Source organism: Elgaria multicarinata, chromosome 16 (genome assembly GCF_023053635.1).
Source record: "Elgaria multicarinata webbii isolate HBS135686 ecotype San Diego chromosome 16, rElgMul1.1.pri, whole genome shotgun sequence".
Taxonomy (NCBI): domain Eukaryota; kingdom Metazoa; phylum Chordata; class Lepidosauria; order Squamata; family Anguidae; genus Elgaria; species Elgaria multicarinata.
Genome location: NC_086186.1, coordinates 13,482,383 through 13,503,754, shown reverse-complemented (window position 1 = coordinate 13,503,754; position 21,372 = coordinate 13,482,383). Strand labels below are relative to the sequence as shown.

Genomic DNA, 21,372 nt, shown 5'->3' with positions numbered 1-21,372 from the left:
CCAGTTCCGCCCCAGGCGGGTGGCCCAGCAGGAACAGACCGGCATTTCGCAGCCACCACCTCCTGCTCCCCTCAGCGCCCTGGGAGAGCAGGCTGCGCTCAGCAGTCCCCACCAGACTGTGTGGGGAGGGGCCGGTGGGGCAGCCCCGGTAGCCCCGGCAGAGCTCAGGCTCAGCGACCCAGCGTCAAGGCGGCCTTCGGCTCTTCTCTTTTGTTCAGGTGCAAGACATCGTGGGAGCCATCTACATGTGCCTGCAGCTGCGTCAGGCCTCGGATTGGACAACTCGGAAAGTGGTGCTGAGGGCATTAGCCTTCCTGATCCCGCATCACATGGAGGAAGTCCTGCGAAGCTGCCTCTCTTTTTCAATACCCGTGAGCAGGTAGGGGCCTGGTGGGCTGCTCTGCGGAGCCACGCTCCGCCTCTCCTTGGAGGGGCCGCATCCTGCCGGACTGAAGGCCGAGGGAAGGCCACTGACGGATGTCTCTCCCCCCACCCCACCCCACCCGCCGCCCTTGCTGGTTTCACAGGCACGCTAGTGAGCTCTGGGCAGCAATGGCCTCAACGCCCGCTGTGGCCCGGCAAATCCTGCAGCTGTTGCTGAAGAACCTCCAGGTCAAGGATCCTTCGGATGGGGATGAAGTCAGCGCCACCATGTCTCTGACTGTAAGTCACTGGGCAGCGCTCATGGAGGCCTGCCGGCCTGCCTTTCCAGCTGCACTTTTTGCGGCTGGCAGGACACTGTGGTGCTCTGAGAGAAGCTTGGGTGGGGATTTCATGGCTCCCCTGCCCCACTTGGGTGGGCTTTTGCAGGGTTTCTCTGGGCCCTGGAGACCCACAGCATCCATGGACTCCCTTGGGCCCCAACCCATCCTCCTCCAACTGCACCCCTCCCTCTGTGGCCACGCAAGAAGCAGAGACGGGGGGGACTCGGGAGGCCGAGGGCAAAGCCCCCCGAGAAGCATCCCTGCCTGGGCTGCACTGGGCCCACCGTGCCGGTCCCCTCTGCCGCCCCTTCCCCCGCCCCGCCCCCTCAAGGCCAGCCATGCCACCGTCCCACCTCATCTCAGCACACCTGGGGACCAGGAAAATCCCCTCCGCACAGAGGACGGGGCTTCAGAGAGTTGGCCGAGCCACATTGGATGTGCGTCTAACGGTTTAATTTAAAATTAGTTTCAGGCTGCCTTTAGGGGTGGAGCCCTCCTAAAGAGGGTTTTCAAAAATAGTACAAAAGCAGCCATGACTAATAAAACTGGCAGCCCAAAATGAAGGACAAGGAGAACAAGTGATCACGGGATGAAAGATAATGCTGAAGATGGAGAGGTGGGGGGGGGGGGAGAAACAAGGGGTTTCAAAAAACAAACAGAGAGATTACGGCAATTGTAAACACGCAAACCTCCATTCTCACAGCACCCCGCGCCCCCAACCAGCAGCCCAAGGTGAGGCTCTGCTACATTACATGCCAGATTAGCCTCTTTGGGCTTCGAAAGATAGGCTTTTTAGTTTCTTGTGGTTTGGTTTTTTAAACTCCTGCCTCCAACGGCTGTGTTTAGCTTTGGAATCCTTGTCATTACTTTAGGTTAGGTGGACTTTTACATGTGCTCTGCTATTTTTTTTATCATCTTTATTCTATTTACCTTGTTTTAAATTGTTTTAAGAGGCATTTAAGAAATTCAATAAAGAAATAGCCATACGTTACATACATGCTTGCTCCAGGGGAGGCATAATGCCGAGTGGAGGAACACCCCTCCAGGGCATTCAGGAGTGATCCTCAAGAAAGCGTCCTCAGAAAGAGGGTGTCCGTGGGCCCCAGCCACTCATGCCCAGGCCTCCTTCAGCCCAGTGGCGTCCCCCCCCCCCCACTCCTAAGGAAGGCCGAAGGAGCAGCTGTGTGCTGGGACCTCTTTCAATACTGACTTTAAGTGTGGGTGACGGGCAGGCTGGGAGAGTGGAAGTGGGTGAGGGGGGGTGCACCTGTGTGGGCGGGAGGCGGTGGCCGAGTGAGGAGCTTCCCACTGAGACTGGCCTCTCGCGTGTCCCCTCCTCTTTCTTGCCAGGCAATGAACGTCATCTACGAGACCTTCCGCATTCCTGAGTACCGCGCAGCCCTGGCAGAGATGCACCTTCAGCTATTCATCCCTTTGCTCAAGCAGGTCCTTTACGTGATGCAGCTCGACTTGCCAGAGGCCTTAAAAGCCAGGCAGGAAGTCATCCTGAGAGAAAACCCTGAGGCACTCAGCTTCAAGAGGTACCTGGCAGGATGTATGTGAGCAGGCTGGCTGTCTCGACACAGGGATCCGCAGGCACAGCCTCCCTGACAGGCCTCTGGCGGAACCCCTCCCGCCAAACCCCCACCTGCCAAGGCAGCCTGTGCCCTGTCCGGCACCTCTTGTGGTCAGGACGCTTCTCGGAAGGGTTTGCCCAAATCTGCCTCCCTGCAGTTTCCACCCATCAGCTGGAGTCCTGCCCAGAGAGCAATTGTGCTCTCTGCTCCGCATGACGTTCTCTTTCTCTCCCCTTTCTCTTCTCTTCTCTGGGCTAAACATACCCAGCTCTTCCAAATACTCCTCACAGAATCTGGGTTCCAGAGCACCACAAGCACCCATCCTGATTGCCCTCCTAGGAATGTGCATTTTTGCTGAGGGCCTTAAGATGTAGCACAAGGTTTGGGTTCTTTAGCTTAGAAAAAACGGCGAGGAACAGGGAGACATGGTCGAGCTACACAAAGCTATTCCTGGCAAGGAGGACATGTTTTTCTCCCTTTCTCCTGACACTAGAACCCAGCAGAGTCCCATGAAGAGGACTGGTAGGAAATTTGGATCAAAGGAAGGGCTTCTTCACAGAGTGCAGAGTTCCAGTGTGGTATTTGTTGCCCCAATATGCAGTGATGGCCACCAACGGGGGTGGCTTTAATAGGGGAACAGACCAACAAGGACAATGAGGCTGTCTGTGGCTAGTAGTCCTAATGGCTAAAGATTACCTCCTGCATTGAAGGTAGCACTCTTCACACAGAAGAGGATCAGGACTCGACCTCGGCTGCCCAGGAGAGCCATGACTAGGTCCCCTGGGGGCAAATTCCAGGCAGGTTGAGTTGGGATGAACAGCAGGAGAAAACGCCTTGGCAGGAAGTGCCCTTCAGCACTGGGCTCCGCTCCCTGGAGGGCCAGTGGTGGGACGGGGCTACAAGCCTCCCTCCCTCTCTGCCGTTGTTCTGCTGTCCCCTTTGACGCTCCCACCCTGAACAGATTTTATCCTTTGTAAGTCCCACTGATTGTAATTGTGTGAACCATCAAGGATGCATGCTTAGGGCTGCAGCCTTGTTTTAATCCATGATTCAATTACAATCCTATGTGAAAAGTTGCTTCATTTCAAGTCAACCACAGCAGTGCGTGGGGTGGGGGTGGGGGTGGAGAGCGGGGACAGCGAGCTCTATGGCAGCAGAGGCCCTGGCTTGTCTTCTCTGTCGCTTGCTTAAGTGCCCCCCCGCCAGCCCCCCCCCCCCCGAAAATACTCTTGATGAGAGAGGAGAGACTATTTTGTATCAATTCTATGGAGACTTGCAGAGCAAATCCTAGAACCGGATTACTTTCCAGGCATCAAAAGAGGACCCAACGTCGGCACCAGTCCCAGCCCGCAACAGCATGAATGCACAGAGGTGTCTGATTGGTCATATGCAGGACTGGCGCTGCCATAGAGGCAACTCAGGCGGCGGCCTAGAGTGCCAAGCAAACGAGGGTGCCGAACGGGAGCTGCTCTCCTAGAGCGGCTTCCGGGCGCGTTGTTCCAAAGCCGCCGCCCCGGCCGCCCGACAACCCCAGCGTCCTGGCTTCAAAGCCAGCGTCCGGCCGGAAGCTGCTCCTGGCTTCGAAGCCAGGATGCTGGGGTTGGGGGTGGAGGCTTCAGAACGGCGCACCAGGAAGCCACTTCCAGGTGCGCCGCTTCGAAGCCTCCGCCCCACCCCCCAACCCCAGCATCCTGGCTTCGAAGCGGGGAGCGGGCACGCACACAGAGGGGGCGCTGGACGGAAGCTTCAGAATGGCGCGTCAGGAAGCCACTTGCGGGTGCTCCACTTCAAAGCCTCCGCCCCACCCCGCTCCGCCCCCCAACCCCAGCGTCCTGGCTTCAAAGCGGGGAGCGGGCACGCACACGGGGGGGGCGGGGCGGAGGCTTCAGAACGTGCCTGCCTAGGGCGCAATATAGTCTGGCGCCGGCCCTGGTCATAGGGTCAATGACATCATCAGTCATGTGACGTTCTAGAGCAGGGGTGGCGATGCATTTGGCCCGAGGTCCGCCGGAGGTGCTGGGCAGTGAGTTGGCAGGGCAGGGGGCACGCGTCCAAGCCTGCTTCCCCCACCTACCCACCCCGTCTCAGGGCTCAGCCTCCCCTCCCGGCCCACTGAGACCACTCCATGCTCGCCCCGTCCGCCCGGGAGAAGCACAATTTCAATGGAGAAGAGGGGGAACTGCCCTGCCTTTTTCATTGAAATCGCATCTCCAACTGCAGAGAGGGTGGCCTAGGAATTAAATGAAGGCAGAACTAAAGGACCAGCAGCCTCGCCGCCGCTAACCCCTGTGGTCCTGGTCCAGCTGTGCCCACGCCACCTTCCTTCCCCTGCGCATCAGCCACGCGCTCCTGGCGCTCCCAGGCCCCCAACGCCGCCTGCCTAGAGGGCCATCACTGCCGAGCGGGGCTGGGCTGCAAAGGCGCGCCGGCGCGCTGTGCAATTAAGCCAGATGTGCTCGCTTAAAAATCAGCAGGGGTCAGAAGTGAGTGCAGGCCAACCTCATGAAGGGGGAGGAGTCAGTCCAGGGGGCTGCCAGTCAGGGGGCTCTGAGCCTTGTGCCAGGGTTCAGCAGTGGGGGGGGATGGGAAGACTGCACGTGGAAGACGGCGACTTCCGCGCACACGCGCACCCCACTGCCCCACCCCAACCAGAAGTGTGCGGGGTAGGGTGACTGCACAATGAAGGCAGCATGACAGCCCAAGGTACTTTGCTGCCTGAAAAGCAACCCCCCCCCAGCACCCACCGTGGCTGGGGCCAAGTCTTCCTGCGCCTTTTGGGCCCCCACTTCCGGTTTCATCTCTCCCCCCCCCCCCGACGTGGTCTCCTGCAGTCGCTTGTTTGCCATCAGCAGCAGCCCTGTCCAGGAGGCGGGGAAGGGCTCGTGCTCAGGATGGGTCACCAGCCTGCGCCTTCCCTGGGTGGAAGGGCGGCCAAGGCTTCACCTCCGCCCGCAGCCAGCCGCACGGTTGCTCCTGTGGCCACACGCCACCTCCGCCCTCGTGTGGGCCCGCACCTCCCCTCGGAGGGGGCCCGGAGCCAGGGGCTGGGGCAGCGCGGGGAGAGCGCCGGGCCTGACGGACGGTGTCACTTTCTAGCATGGCAGTTGAGAACATGAAAAACCTGTTCTCTGTCGCTTGGGACTGGCCGGTCTGCGCCTACATCGAGTTCCAGCAAGGATGGCTGGCGTTGAGCACCCCGCAGCAGTTCTTACAAGGCACGCATCTGCTGGCCAGGTAAGGGGGCCCCCAACGGAAAGCTCCCCGACCCGGGCCCTGCGGCTGCCCCTCCTCAGGCGATCCGCACCGCACCGCAGCCACCCTCCCTTCTCCCCGCCGTCCATATTGAGAGGGGCTTGACTGAACCCCTCCCCAACTCCACAACCATCCCGCTCCATTTCCTCCATCTACATCTGTTGTAGCTCTGAGTGCCCCTGGGGGACAAAAGGCCCTGTGGCAGGACCTCCTTCATGGCTGTTCCCCCTACCCTCTGTGGTAGGGATAGGATCTGCTAGGGAGGAGAGGCAAATTCCTTAGTAAAAATGGTGTGGGAGGGGCGCATAATCCCTCCTCCCTCCCCATGTGCTGCTGGCTCTGGTCAGCATGGGGCCTTCCTCTCCCCTCCCCCCAGCACAGCTGCTGGGCAGACGAAGCACCCGGGGGGCGACCCAGTCCCAGCGTCACCCAGGGTGGCTGGATGCTGAGAGGGACAGCTTGGCTGGGAAAGGCTGCCCACCCCATGGGCTGCTCTGGGCCTCCCTTTCAGGACTGCCAGGGAGCTTCTTGGCCAGAAGAGTGGGTGGCGCCCTCCATCACCCCAGCCCCATCGTAAGCCCCACAGGGCTCTGTTCCTCCACCCCACAGGGCCATGACAGAGTGTGGCAGTCCACAGATCCCCGGCATCTTTGGGGAGGCCGCCCTCATCCTCAGCAGCGAGGAGGACGAGCTGAGCAAGATGACGGCTTTGGCGCTGGTCATTGAGGTGAGCCAGAGGTCCGGAGGCTGCCTTGGGCGACCCACCGGCTGTGTCTCTCCTGCTGCGGGGCGGGGGGGCCTGTCCGTCGGGGCTGGCGGGCGGACCTTGCCCCCAAGAGAGGGCCGCTCGGGGGACCGCAGGAGCGCTTCACCTGGCGGGGTCCTGTTGCCCGTCACCCTCTCCAGTTCCTCAAGAGCCCCTCTGCCGCCAAGCTGATGAACAGGTGCAGCCTCAAGGACCGCCTCAAGGACGGCGCGGCAGCCGCCAACCCGGTCCTCCGAGACCTTTGTATGAAAGGGCTGAGCAGCTTTGTGTTCCAGCCAGGGAAGGTGAGTGCCAGAGGGGTCCTGAGCAGCTCTGCGTGCCGAGGGCGGGATTGAAGAAGAGCCTCCGGGAGGCGGAGGAGCGGGAGACGGCAGCAGCACTGGGGCTCAGGGCTGTGGCCACCAGAGAGGCCAGCCATTGAAAAGTGCCTCTCTAATGAGGCGGGGGGGGGCAGTCTGGCCTCTCTTGCCCACCAGAGGCAATGCCGCCTCAGGGGGTGGGGGGTGTTGCCCTCTGGTGCCCCCCGCAGCTTCCTGGCAGCTGGGATAGGGGAGTGGAGAAGGGGGCGCCCCTTTTTGAGATGAGGAGCCCATGAAGGACAGGTGAGTTCCTAAAGATGCGAAAGGCAGGGCGGGGTGGGGGGTGGCAGAGAAAGGCAGCCGAAGGGGTCTTTGGTGCATCACCCTCAGTCGGCGGGAGCCCCCGGCTGCCTTTCAAAGGCTCCAGCGGGAACCTCTCGGGGATGGGGCGGGGGGCCCTCTCATCTGTCCCATCCATCTTTGGCCGTCTCCTCTTCCATGAAGCCTCCTTTGCTCAGAGGGCATGGATTGGCCTAGGTCCATTTAAGAGTATAGGTGCAAATTTAGTAATACTTCCCATAATTTAAATATTATTTATTTATTTATTTATTTATTTTATTTAAAACATTTACATCCCGCCCTATATTAATAAGATCTCAGGGCGGCATACAGATAAAAGCATACAGTATAAAAACAGTAAATAGAAAAACAATACACTGTGGAAAATGCTCTAACTAGGCCACATTTTATTATTTTCTACATTTTTTTATACTTCCCAATAGCTGAACTTCTCTGGGCAGTTCACAATCCAAACCATAAAATGCAACATGAAAAGACACATAAAAAGTTTGAAAGTACCACGTAAAACTCAAGTAAAACCCAGCAGCAGTTACAGCCCAGGGAAACCCCATGAGGCCAGGTGTGTTTCCAGGAGGTGACATTGAAAGGTAATAATCATAGAATCATAGAATAGCAGAGTTGGAAGGGGCCTACAAGGCCATCGAGTCCAACCCCCTGCTCAATAATAATAATAATAATAATAATAATAATAATAATAATAATAATTTATTTCTTACCCGCCTCTCCATTCTGATCGAGGCTGAAAACAACAGTAAATATAAAATACATAAAAATGGCGCATTTACTGCCTCCTGAACTGCACGAGGGTCAGGGCTTTGCAGAAGGTGGGTGCCGCTACTGAGAAGGCCAGACGTTGGGGTGTGGCAGGGTGAACTTCCGTTAGTTCCGGAATGACCACCCAGGCCTCCTCTGCTGATCTTAAACGTCACCTGGGCATGTATGATGAGGGAAGGCGGCCTGCTAGGTATTCTGGCCCCAAGATGTTTTGGGGCTTTGCAGGACAATAACATAACCTTGTACGTCGCTCGGTAGCTAACTGGTAGGGGTGTGCACGGACCCCCCCCCCCCCGCTCCGCTTCTCTTCCAGATCTGTGATTTGTGGATCGGTCCGCTCCGCCCCGCCCCCGCTCCGCCTATGTCTGCTCCGCTTCGCTGCGGAGCTCCGGATCCGGATCGGAGCTCCGTTTCCCCCACCCCCCATAGGCTTGCATTAAGCTAAAAAAGTATACAACTTTTTTTCTGTTAAAGTTAGAAACCTCACGTTTGGCACCATGACACCTCATGGGGGTATACACACGCACGCCAAGACTCAAGGCAATCCCATCATCCCCTGATTTTTGGGGAATTTATGAAAATCGGGCACCCCATTCACACCCCTTTCCATAGCTCTTCAATTTGCACGTTAAAAATCTCAAACTCACCACCATGAAAGCTTATCCAGGGGTGCACACGCACGCTGAGACTCAAGGCAGTCCCATCATCCCCTGATTTTTGGGGAATTTATGAAAATCCAACACCCCATTCACACCCGTTTCCATAGCTCCGTCAATCTGCACGTTAAAAATCTCAAACTTGCCACCATGATAGCTTGTCCAGGGATACATATGCACGCCAAGACTCAAGGCAGTCCCATCATCCCCTGATTTTTGGCGGGGCTTAAACCTGCAGACATCTCAATGGGGCCATTTCAAAGGAAATCCCAACATGCCATGAATTGGGGAGTAGAGATAAACCTATGAATCTTCTTCCACACTTGAAAAATGGATTTGGAACTTCCAAAAGTCTAATTGAGCGCAGGAAGGACTTCTCCCCTGAGTCAAAGCCAGACACACACAACATCCCTGCGAGGCGGGCAGGGGAGGAGGGAGGGAAGGCAGGCAGGCAGCAGACATTTCTGGGGGCATAAGGAAGGGAGCCAAGGATAAGCCAGTAATGCATATAAAATGGAATAAATAAATAAATAAACAAAGGAGGGGTGGAATTAAAAGCAGCAGTGTTGCTGAATAAACAACAAGAAGAACTTTTTAAAAAAGGCTATATCTGTCTTTTACCAGTAATAGGGGGACGTGCCCAGGGGAGGGGGAAGCAGCTGCCAATTTGACTGGTCCTAGTGACCAGTCTTTTAAGAAGCAACGCTGTCAGTTCAACTCATGAAAGACATTGCTCCACCACTAAGAAGTAGACCGCTCACTTCAACTCAGGATAGGCATTGCTCCACCGGGTTACTCTCTTTGGAGGGCTGTGATAGCCCCCCAAGTACAGGAGAGAGTGGTGGCACGTCCACATGGCATGCCCTAGGGGAGCTCATCCCCTTGCACCACATCTTTTCAGTTGTTCCCCAAAGTTAGGGTGGGTAGCAGTGCTCTCTTATTATTGGCTTACTATATGATTTCAGGTTGTGTTTGTGCATTTGGTGGGGCTACTGTTTTAAAAAAACACTGGGAAAAGTCCGTTCAGACTAAGAAAGAGAAGTTTCCCAGAATCCCAAGTTACCCGTTTTGCCTATCCCCTCCTCCAACTTTGGGATCATGTGATCATGACCGGGAGTTGACTCTGCCCCTCAGCCCTTCGAAAAAGGTATTTCCCATCGGGTTTTTAAAAAATTCTAGCATGCGAACCGCACCACGCAGAGAGCTGAGAGTAGTCTCAAAATGACCCCCATCCACGACTCTCTGAGCACAAGAATGTTCATAAAGATAGCTTCAAAAACAACACAGTTATCCCTCTTTCTTTTCCGCAATGCAATCCTATGGGCGAAATGTTTCAAGATGGCGATCGGACCGGACCGCGGAAACTGGAGTGCTCCGAAAATGGGCGCTTCTCTTCGCCTTGCTTCTAGGGGTCCGCGGTCCGCTTCTACTCCGCCTCTGGGCAAGGCGGAGCAGGCCAATTCGCTCCTGCTTCTGCGCTTCCAATCGGAGCGGAGCACATGCCTACTAACTGGCATCCAGTGCGGTTCTTTTAACACAGGTGTCATGTGAGCATAGCTGGGTGTCCCAGTGAGCACCCTAGCTGAGGCCTTCTGCACTAGCTGCAGCTGCTGGACCGCAGACCAGGGTAGCCCCGCAGAGAGCACATTGCAGTAGTCTAATTGTGAGGTTACCAGTGGATGGATGACCAGGGCTAGGCTAGCCCTATACAGGAATGCGTGTAGTTTATTATATTTATTTATTTATTTTATTTATATATTTATTACATGTTTATACTGCCCATCAGCTGAAGCTCTCTGGGCAGTGCACAAATAAATTTAAAATGTTAAAAGTTAAAAAGGCAATATAAAACCAGCTAAGTTTTCAGGAGGCGTTTAAAAGATGTTACGTTTTCCGCCACCCAAACCGCATGAGGGAGGGTTTTCCGGAGGGTGGGTGCCGCCACTGAGAAGGCTTTGCTGCCACCGAGGTTCTTCATGGCGGCATCCTGTTTGTTTCGGAATGGCTGGCAGAGCCTCCTCTGAGGATCGTAGTTGTCATCCAGGTGCATACCAGGGAAGGCCGTCTGCTAGGTATGCTGGTCCCTTGTATGTGGCTCGGTAGCTAACAGGCAGCCAGTGTACCAACCATAGTTGGCAATGGATGCTCCGGGCCACCGAGGCCTCCAGTGACAAAGATGGATCCAGGAGCACCCCCGAACGATGTTCCTGCTCTTTCAGAGGGAGTGCAACCCTGCCCCAAACAGGCGGACAGCCCAATTCCTGGACCTGGGAACTGTCCTGTTGGGATTCTGCTTCCGTTTACTGGCCACTGTCCAGGCTCCCCCCTCCCCCGCACTCCCCCTTCTTCTTATTTTCCCCATCAATGTTTTCAGCCCCCCTTACCTGCTGAACAGCCATCGAGGTGGTATACAATTTTTAAGAATTCAACCTTAAAGCAATAAAAACAAGAATAGTAAATACATTAAAACCTTTAAAACTACATATTTAAAGAGGATCTGGGCTGGACAGCCCCTCCAATAGAGGACAGACCTCTGCTAAGTAGGGTACATGGGCCACCCTGTCCAACAGCAACAGGGAAGGGGTCACCCTCACCCAGGGTCAACTGGACCAGCCTTCCCCTCCCTCCTGCTGCCTCTTCCTTACTGCCAGGCACTGGGCACCCTCCTCAGGGCGATTCCATTTCCTTTCATTTTGTGCTTATAGTGTAAAGAGCGCATTGTGTGCAGTGGCAACATATAATGCTTCTTTTCAAGAATAAGGCTGCAATCCTGTGTACACGTAACCCTATTGGACTCTTTTTGACTTACTTCTGAGTAGACATGTGTAGGATGGAACTGTAAAACCCTGCTTTTGTGGTGGAGTGGGGGGGTGCTTGAGCGTTCATGACGCGTGGTTTGAAAAGCCACATAAATGCTGATTTTACGAAGGAAACGTGACACCTGCTGTGGGGCAGGAAGGAGCAGCGGGCGGCTTCTAGCTGTTCTTCACAGGGGTGGGGTGGGGTGGGATGGGGGGCATTGTACCTCCTTCTCCAATGACCAGCAGATGATGAGGCCTTTTGGAAGACGCCTCTGTCCTCCACTCCCCTTTCATAAGAACGTAAGAAGAGCTCTGATGCTGGATCAGACCAAGGGTCCATCTAGTCCAGCACTCTGTTCGCCTCGAATACTGGAGGTAGCACGCAACCATCAGGGCTAGTAGCAATGGATAGCCTTTGTCTCCTGGAATTTATCCAACCCCCTTTTAAAGCCATCCAGATTGGTGGCCATCACTACATCTTGTGGTAGTGAGTTCCACAATTTGACTATGCGCTGTGTGAAGAAGTCCTTCCTTTTATTGGTCCTGGATCTCCCACCAATCGGTTTCATGGGATGACCCCTTTGGGTTCAAGTATTTTGAGAGAGGGAGAAAAAGGTCTCCCTGTCCACATTCTCCACACCATGCATAATTTTGTACACCAATATCAGGTGTACACCTCTATTTTGTACACCTCAGCCTCCTTTTTTCCAAGCTAAACAATCCCAGCTGATGTAACTTCCCTCCTAGGGAAGATGCTCCAGCCCCTTAATCATTTCAGTTGCCATTTTCTGCCCTTTTTCCAGCACTATAATACCCATTTTTAGATGTGGTGACCAGGACTGCACACAGTGTTCTAAGTGTGGTCACACCATAGATTTGAATAAGGGCAGTTCTGATACTGGCCATTGTCTTCTCCATTCCTTTCCTTATCATGCCTAACATGGAGTTTGCCTTTCCCTCATGCTTTCTCAGGTCAAGCTTCTCCGAAAAGAGCTCCCAACCCTGATCGACTCCACGTTCGGCGGGCCTAAAGAGCACATCCTCGAGGGACTGGGAGCTATCATGACCGCAGTCTATGAGATGGATGGCCAGGGGATTGGGCCTCTCTGCGTGGACCTGGCTATGAATGTTCGCCCATTCTTTGAGGATGTGAGTTCTGGTTCTTCGGAATAAGGGTTCTCATGAGGGCATCAGAAGCCCCCGCTGGGTCATCCAGGGCCGCGGGCCACTTCTCACACCAGCCCCCTTACTGCCTCTGATACTGGAGGCAGCATAGCGTCACCAGCTCCAAGCCACGCTGTGGAGAGAGAGCTCTTCCCTTCTTAATTTTCATCTGACATCAAAAGCACATCAAAGTCAGGGTGCCACCAATGAAAAGCCCCTTTCTCTACTCATGTCCCTTCTCTCTGATGGTGGTGGGTTCCCGAGAAGGGCCTCTTAACGCCTGGTCAGGCACAGGTGGGCAAACCTGGCCTTTATGGGACCTGAGCCCTCAAATTTAGTGCTTTCCAGGTGAAAGGCAACACAGTGCTCAGACACGGACCAGTGGCCAGGGCAGTGGTCTACCGATTGGGCAAGACCTGTCCCCTTGCCTGGTCCCCGTCAGTAACAGACCCCCACTGCGTTTGGCCCCAAAGACAGACTCCTGGCAAACAGCTTCCCACGGCAGCCCCATGTACAATGCAATGCACTAAGTGAAATGGGATGCTCCACAGCGCACACCCAGCTCTGAGATGGATTGGGGCCCTAGCATCAGACTGAAGGCCGCATCCCGGGAGGAAAGCTTGCAGGCTCTTGGTATGTTTAGCCAGGAGAAGAGGCTCCAGGGTTTGCCGCCTGCAAATGTTTGAAAGGCTGTCATGTAGATGATGATGGAGCAAATTTGTTTTCTGTTGCTCCCCAAGGCAGGATCCGAATTACAAGAGAGGGGCTTTAGACCGGGGGTGAGAAATGGCCACCTGCTGAGGAATCATAGAATTGTGGGGTTGGAAGGTCACCACAGGGATCATCTAGCCCAACTCTCTTCAATGTGCAGGAAAACCGTTTAAACCATCCCAGAGAGGCGGCTGTCCAGCCTCTTCTTAGAAACCTCCAGAGATGGAGAAGCCACCACCTCCGTAGTTAGACTATTCCACTGTTGTACAGATCTTGCTGTCAGGAAGTTTCCCCTTATATTGAATCAAAATCTAGGCGGCTGTATCTTATACCCATTATTTTGGGTCCTAATTTCTGTGGCCGTGGAAGGTAGTTCTTGACCATCTTCCCTGTGGCGCGCTTTGATGCGCCTGAACACTGCTCACACGTCTCCCCTCAGTCTCCTTTTGTCCAGACTGAACGTCCCCAGTTCTTTCAGCCTGTCCTGAAGTCCCTGCATCACCTTTGTTGCCCTCCTCTGAACCTGAACAAGCGAGATGCTGCAGCTACTGGTATTCAGCATCAACGGCAGGAGCTGGACTAGACGGTCCGTGGGATTCTCTGACATGCGCCATTTCAAACGCTGTTGGTGGGGGAAGTGGTGGTGGGGAGCTGCAGTTCATGCCTTTAGGTTTTAGGCAGAGGCTCCTGGATTGGCAGAGAATGAAAAAACAGAGTGTGCTCGGCTCCCCCTTACTCCAAGCCTGCCAGGGGCTTCACCTAGACTTTCAATATCATGGATGAGAGTAGAGAGCCCCCTGCCCCCCACCCCACGCACACACTTTCGTCCGTGTTCCTTCCAAAGCACAGAAGAGCCTTCGCCTCATTCTCTGGCCGTGTGCTATCACCAAAGTAACCCAGCTGAATTCCATGCACTGTGACCTATATTAGCCAAATGTCACATGCAGAGGTGAGGAGGGGTTGCTTCCCCTCCTACACCCAGAAGCCCCTGCTAAATTCAGTCAAAACTCCGGGCTATTAGGAAACACAGAGGGGTCCAGCAAGACCACCGGAAGAATATTGTTCTGCAGCAAGAACGGCTGAAGACAGCTCTTACCCTGGCTTCCGGAGGGAAGGGCCGATCCGGCACTGGGTCCGTGGCCCAGGCACACCTCGCTCCGTGCAAGTGGTGCGGAACTCCTGCCTAGCACCGTCTTGTAGGGAAGGCAGGGTTTCCCTGACAGGAAATGGTGAGGTCGGCAGGCAGAGGGTACGTTTGGGCCATGGCCTGGAAGCAGCCTTCCCGGCCAGCAAGCGTGAACCTGTCCCAGCGAAGGGCTCGTGGGAGGGCCTGCGCCAGGCCATCCCGCAGCGGTGCTCCTGTGCGCTTTACCTCACGTGGATTTCAGAGGTGCTTGTGGGGTGGTGGTGTCGTCCCCAGGAAAGCGCCAACGTGCGTGCAATGGCCATCTCGTTGTTCGGGCAGCTGGTGATGAGAGCGAAAGAAGTTGACAAGACCCTCCTGGAGAAGGAAGTTGTGCACAGCCTGCTCCCTTTGCTGCTCCATCTGAAAGACCAGGACGGCACAGTTGCCATGGCAAGTCTAGAGGCCCACGCGGGACAGAGCCAAGCCCCTCCTCAGGCGCATTTCCCCAGCCCCCTTTTAGAGCACCTACTTTAGGGCCAGCACTTCCATGGCGCAGGCTGAATCCCCTACTCAGGCGGTGGATGGGGGGGTTGGTGGATCACGCCCACCCACCCCGACATCACTGGGGCCCCTGCGGGCACTGCTGCTACACCTGCCTCCCCCCCACACACACACACATTCTGGCAAAGGCCACTGAGGGAGTGCGGCCAGCGAGCCATGCTTCTTGGAGGGTGAGCCCCCCCTCACAACTCTCTCGCTCTGAGCCCTCCCCTAAAGTGAGTGCTCTGGAGAGGCCGTCTGCCTGATCTGTTCCTCAGGGGCTGTGGCGCATGCCCTCCCCCCCTCCGCATGGCGGTGGGACCGCTTGCGCTGCCCTGCTTTGCACAAGGAAAGACCCGGGTTCAACTGCTGGAGGTCTCTCCGGTGACAGCTGGGGAAGGAAGACCAGCTCACACACACACACACACAATCCCCAGAGAGCAGCCGGTGAGGGCACTGACTGATTTGATGGCATTTATAGCTTGCCTTTTTCCTCTCCCAAGGAATCCAAGCCAGCTCACACTTTAACATTTTATTTTTACATTTTTAGTGCAGTCGACATTTATTTCTAGTTCTGATAAAGGGAAAGGAAAGGAACCTCTCGTGCAAGCACTGAGTCATTGCTGACTCTTGGAGGGACGCCAGCTTTCGCTGACGTTTTCTTGGCAGGCCTTATAGCAGGGTGGTTTGCCGTTGCCTTCCCCGGCCTAAGGGATTTACACTATAAGACATACACAATACAATAGAAAAGCAATATAAAAACAATAAATGGTTCAAAACACCACAATAAAGAAGCAATCAAGCAAAGCAGGAAAGCCCCGAGTCACCACGGAGGTTTCCACAACGTGCCACAGTGGTGCTGAGTCGGATGGCCCATGGCTGCCTCTTGGCAAAAGGCAGCTTCCGAGCCTCCCACCGGGGTGGTGATCCAGGCCACTGCTCCCCGTGGCTCGAACCTCGGGTGGCTTCTGCCTCCCACCTCCCAAACTGAGGACGTTCCCGGACTGGGGTGCCACCACTGAAAAGGCCACTAGCCTTAGTAGCTCCCCATCTCCCGCCATCTGGTGGAGGCTTCTGAGGAGGACCTTGGAGTCCCGGCAGGGGTATGGGAGAGGAGGAGGAAGAGGCGCCACAGTTGCCCTGGCCCTAAGCCCTCAGAGGGAGCCCTGCCGGGGAAGGCCTCTCCCTGCCTAGGCCAGCTGCAGCTCTTCTGCTGCCCCAAGCAGCTGCATTGCTCCAGCTGAAGAGGACCCCACCCCACCCCCGCCCCGTTCTTTCACAGCAGCTGTCTCCATGCATGTCGCTCAGTTGGAGTCTTCAGCCTGTTCTTGTCCCGAACAAACACCTGGGTTGAGCAAGGAGTGGGATCCCCCCACCCCACCCTTGCTTGAATCCTGCACGAAACAAGCACAGATAGCAGCCCTCGTATTTTTAAAAATTATCATTATTATTATTATTATTATTATTATATACCACCCCATAGCCGAAGCTCTCTGGGTGGTTTACAAAGATTAAAACACTGAACGTTAAAACCGATACACAAATTTTAGAACCATAAAAACAGATGACAGGACAGACAGTATCTATTTAGAACAACTATTCTGGGGTCAGCTAAAAAAACTCAAGATATGTCTGGGAGAAGAGAAAAGTCTTGCCAATGTTGATGCCAGGAGAGCCTCATCAGGGAGAATGTTCCATAATTGGGGCGGGGCCACCACTGAAAAGGCCCTCTCCCTTGTTGCCAGCCTCCAAGCTTCCCTCAGAGTAGGCACCTGGAGGAGGACCAGAGGAAGAGTCAATACAGGGCTCTTGTGGAGCACCTCAGGACTGAGTCAGGCTACTAGGCCCTAACACAGTGGTATCATAGAATCATATCATACTATAGTAGAGTTAGAAGAGGCCTATAAGGCCATCGAGTCCAACCGCCTGCTCAATGCAGGAATCCACCCTACAGCATACTTGACAGATGATGAACAGCGCCCTGGTATTTAAGGGGAGCGAAGGCAAGGCTGGGAAGACACACACTGCCCCACAGGATGGCGCAGCCCCACTGCCGGAGAGGGACAGTCCAGCAAGGCTCCGACAACCCTTTTTAATACACAAACTCGGGAAGGGGGTGAGGTTCAAAGGGTCGCCGAGATGGGGCTGGGGGCCGCCCCCTTGACGCAGCTGCCGCTCTCGTGCACCTCACGCGGTGACCCTCCCCTTTGCTTGCAGAGATGCAAACTGGCCCTTTTGCATTGTGGCGTCTTCCTTGGGTGGGGTGACCTGAATCGGATGTTCTGCAGCCTGGCCTGGGACGACCTCCGGAGCTTCTTGGTGAACGTCTGGAAATTCCTGGTCAGTGATTGCGTGGGCCGGCAGGCAGGGTTTTTAAAGATACCAAATTATCCATATAGATAAGGTCACGTGGCCACTTATTAATAGCCAGCAAACGGCACATTTATGAATATCAAAAATGTGAATCGGATTATAGAGCACTGCTCACCTGGCTCAGCACTGTCACAGTGTTTTTCATGAACCCACTGGAGGGGGATCAGACCAAAGGAAGGGGTCTGTCTAGTCCACTGGGGTGGCCCAGTGGGAAGGGGAAAGGGCCCATCTTCCCTGCTCTGGTCCCGCCCGTACCCTTTGCATCGGGTAGCAGACTCCCTCTGGACCTGCAGGCCCCAATGAGCCATCGTGACTCATAGCTGCCAATGGGCCTGGCCCTCCTCCAATTTCTAGAACCTCCCCACACACACATACTTTAAAGCCATCCAACCTAAGAGCCACCAATGCCTCATTTGACAGTGGGTTCCATAAATTAATGGCACTCACGCCAATGATGGGCAAACCCCGAGTAGCCCACAATGAGTGTCCTGAAGGACGTCCGTGGCTCAAAGGGGGCTGCCTGGGGGTTTCTGTTGGCTCAATGGACCAGGTTGGCAGCTATGGCCAGTAGCGCCACCAACCCTCAGTTTGGGGTGTGAGAGGAGGGAATCCAGCCCCATGGGCCCCCTTCTTTTCCCCTGCCCATGAGGCTGGCATGAAAGGATGCAGTGCCCCCACACAGCCCCAGCTCGTGAACAAGGACACGGGCGTGCCTTGCGCTCTACTGGATCGTGCCTCAGACTAAGAGATGCTTGTTAGAAGGGGCGGCCTCTGTCCCTCCCCTCTTTTAAATCTCCTGCCACAGGGGAGGGCAACCGCTGGACCTCGGCCTGCAATCAGGCCTCCAGCAGCAGCAGCCTGACCCTTCCCTGGCAGTCCACAGAAGGGAGGGGGAGAGGGAAGGTCAGAGAGGGGATGGGTTGATCCCCTCCTCTTCAGCTCTGGCCCTGAGCAGCAGCAGCAACAACATGTCTGCCAGGGAACATGGCCCTCAACCTCAAAAGGGCTGCCTGCCCCACCCCTGCCCTTCAATGGAAGCAGCAGCAGCAGCAGCACACCAGAACCAAAGCAGGTTCAACCAATGCAGGCGTCCCCGTCACTCACAGGCCTCCGGATTGATTGATGAACAGACCCTGGCTGTGACTCCGTCACGGGCCCATTGAAGCGCCGTCGATCTGCTGGCATTGGGAATTCAAGTGTGACTATGCAGGGGAAAATAGCACCATGTAACGAAAGCACTGAAAAGAGGCAAGCTCTGGTGCTTCAGGAATCCTATAAAAGTTGTTTTATTGGTTAATATCCAATGATGGCTTGATGGCATCTGATATTCTTGCATTGGGTCATGGGGAAAAACGTCTGAAGAACACTGGTATATGGTTTAGGACAATGGATGGTGGGGTAGTGTGTAAACTACCATAATATAATTAGAATGTAGTATTTTGTTGAGTATTTGTTATTTCAATATGTGGCTTTAAACACTCTGGGATCCATTGTTGATTGAAGGATGGTTTCCAGAAATAGGAATATGTAAATAAATGTAAACAAATAGGCTCAGTCCCCCCTTTACAAGTCTAGCCCCATGCGCCCCCCCCCTTGAAAAATTGAGACGTCTACGTTCCTGAGCCCCAGTAACTCCCAGTGGAGTTCCTCGTTGCTGGGCGCAGCCAGGGCAGTTGCACACAGGTCTTGTGTCCGGCAACCCCCCTTTCAGCTTTCATTGGGGTGACTGGCTTGAGGATCAGGTCAGTCCAGCCATGGAGAACAAGTTGTCTACCCATCTGTAAGAAGGAACTGTTCCCAAATGGCCAAGGCATCCAACATCCATTGGAAACATACGCCTGCCTTTTCTTTCTCTGCAGATGAGCAACAGCCTTGACAATATCAACATCTTCCTATCCCAGGCCTTGGGATACCTCCATCACCCGCAGGGAGAGCTAAGGCACGCGGCTGCACTATTCACAGGTAAGCCAAGGGAAATGCCCTCTGCCCCTTCTGCAGAATGGCCTCTGGGATGTCGCTTGTGTGTGGGAGGGGGGTCTCCTCGGGCGACAGAGCTGACACTAGAAAAGCCCCACCCCACCCTGCAGCCTCCATTCAAATACTGAATATTCGCTACATATTTTTGGGATGCATGAATAGGCAGCAAACCTTTGCTATTCGACAGGACTTTGAGGCAGCTGTTGGCAGGTTTTTCCCCAGTATGATTTATTAAGTTTTGTATCACACTCAATGATTAATTTGATTAATCTGGAAACAGCCCCTCGAATAAGTGCTGGAAATCGAAAATATTTCTATTTTGATGTCAAATTTCAAAGTGGAGATGTTTCAGGTTGGAGTGAAATGTCAACGTCCGAATCTGAATTGTGGAGCTTGCCCATTTCCCCCTGGTGCTATCCCACCCCCCACCCACCCCGCTTCTGTTCAGCTGGAGAGCAGGATCACGTGGGCAGCCATTAAGAAGCAGAGTTGGTGAACTGGTGCTGCGTCAGTCATATGACGCAGCCGCCAGTTCTCAGCCACTGCGGGGCAAATAGAGGCAAATGCTCAGTAGCAAAGTTAGGGGCTCACCCCGACTTTTTTCTTCAGTGCGAGGTCACCACAGCCCTTCCACTGTGTGACCTCGCTCCGGCAGGGACCCAGGAGCCATCTGGGGTGACAGCTGATTGCTCGCTGGAAGCCAAAGACAGCGCGGGGAGGGGGGAGCGGGGGTTCCTGTACCCAGATGACCACCGGACCCCCCCCCTCAAGCCACCCGCGTTACATACCGCCACCCTGCAGCAGCGAAACCACAGGGTTGAGTGGCAGAGCAGGGCCAAAGCAGCCCTGTGAAGACCCCCCATCCCACCCCCACATCAAGAGAGAGAACACAATGGCCTTAAAGGACAAGACCCTGCTCAGTGATAGATGTGTGAATCCAGCTGAATGTTTTGGGCTTCCGGAATTAATTTATATGGGCGTTGTGGTCCCTGAAATGTCTCTCAAGCCAAGTAACACAAAGTGGTGCCACAAAATATGCATTTACCGCTCAAATGGTATCAAGGGTCTTTGCGATGATGAAACAAGCAAACCACGTTATTGCGTACAATGCAATGTGGACAATTAGAAACCTAATAGAAATCGTGGCTGGCACATTCTTTAGTAATATGAAAGTTCTGTTCCTCTCAGCCAACAAAGCGGTCCTCCTTGAGCTCTTACAGTTGCCCTCCTGGCAAGCGTGGGGCACAGAGCGTGGGTCATGGTGTCTGGTGGGCGTCTCGTTCTCCCTGGGTCTCTCTGGGGGGCCTTTGACCTTTATAACTTGCACAGGGTCAAGGACCTCATCCTTACTTTCAAGCTTGGTCCTACTATTCTCAGTGTGGTCTAGTATTGACAACAGTAAGACGTGGAAGAAAGGCTCCTGCCCAAGGGATCTCTGCTCCCACCACCCAACCTACCCACTGGTGGCAACCTCCTTACAATGCCAAGCCTGCATCCTGCTGCTCACAGTTCCCTCGTAACATGTACACGCAACTAGTCACGACTGTCACTGATCACGTAGTCAGCCTGTGCAGATCATGAGGAACACCACTCCTATGAAATACAAGGGCGCGTTTCATTCATGCTGTGTGAGACACAGGTGTTCTGGCCCCGGCCCCGACTTGCTCCCCACTTGCCTCCCTCCCCCACCCCATCAGTACCTTGTAAAGTGCATCATTCACATGTGCATCGTTGCAGTGTTTATTTGGTAAATGCATAAAAGGCACCTGTGCCCTTGAAACACTGCCTTAAGTTGTGTGTGTGTGTGTTGTGGGATTGGGGGGGGGGGGGGAATCTGTCTGTTTGCCAGATTATTTGAGTCTGTAATGCTACTCAAGCGGTTCATCCCTGTATAGGTGAGACGCTCAACTATTGCAGCTCTGAGCTATCAAAAAGCCTTGAAGAGGAGGACGTTTTGTACCTGAAGAAAGGTAAGGGGTCAACCACCTTCCTTTGAACGGCGTGGCCAGCAGGGATGCCACGTTGCCTGCCTGCCTGCCTGAGAGGGCCCGCCACTTTTGCCCATTGAGGGCTGTGGGGTGAGAAAGGAGAAACTCTCACAAAGGCACCCCAGTAGGGTGCTGGCTCTGCCATGTGTGAACCTGAGAGAGTTGTACGGGAGAGCTGGACGTAGACTTTTTGCTGCTGGAAGGAAAATGTCTAAACGAGGCACCAAAGGTCGCAGAGTATTTCAAGCTGCTGCAGCCTCTCATGGCCCCCTTGGATCGAGGGCCCTCCTTAATCAAGTGGGTC

At 54.6% G+C, this 21,372-nt stretch overlaps 1 protein-coding gene across 1 annotated transcript in view; it reads left to right on the top strand.

The window, feature by feature from the left end:
• The window catches only part of LOC134409748 (maestro heat-like repeat family member 5), a 61,740-nt gene that overhangs the window by 39,868 nt on the left and 500 nt on the right, over window positions 1-21,372 (top strand). The window contains exons 18-28 of the mRNA XM_063142647.1: window positions 219-379; window positions 528-663; window positions 2,055-2,245; window positions 5,378-5,515; window positions 6,143-6,260; window positions 6,440-6,583; window positions 12,162-12,338; window positions 14,485-14,640; window positions 16,948-17,070; window positions 18,963-19,065; window positions 20,976-21,050. Coding sequence (XP_062998717.1) covers window positions 219-379; window positions 528-663; window positions 2,055-2,245; window positions 5,378-5,515; window positions 6,143-6,260; window positions 6,440-6,583; window positions 12,162-12,338; window positions 14,485-14,640; window positions 16,948-17,070; window positions 18,963-19,065; window positions 20,976-21,050 — 1,522 coding nt within the window. The remainder of the gene's footprint in view (window positions 1-218; window positions 380-527; window positions 664-2,054; window positions 2,246-5,377; window positions 5,516-6,142; window positions 6,261-6,439; window positions 6,584-12,161; window positions 12,339-14,484; window positions 14,641-16,947; window positions 17,071-18,962; window positions 19,066-20,975; window positions 21,051-21,372) is intronic.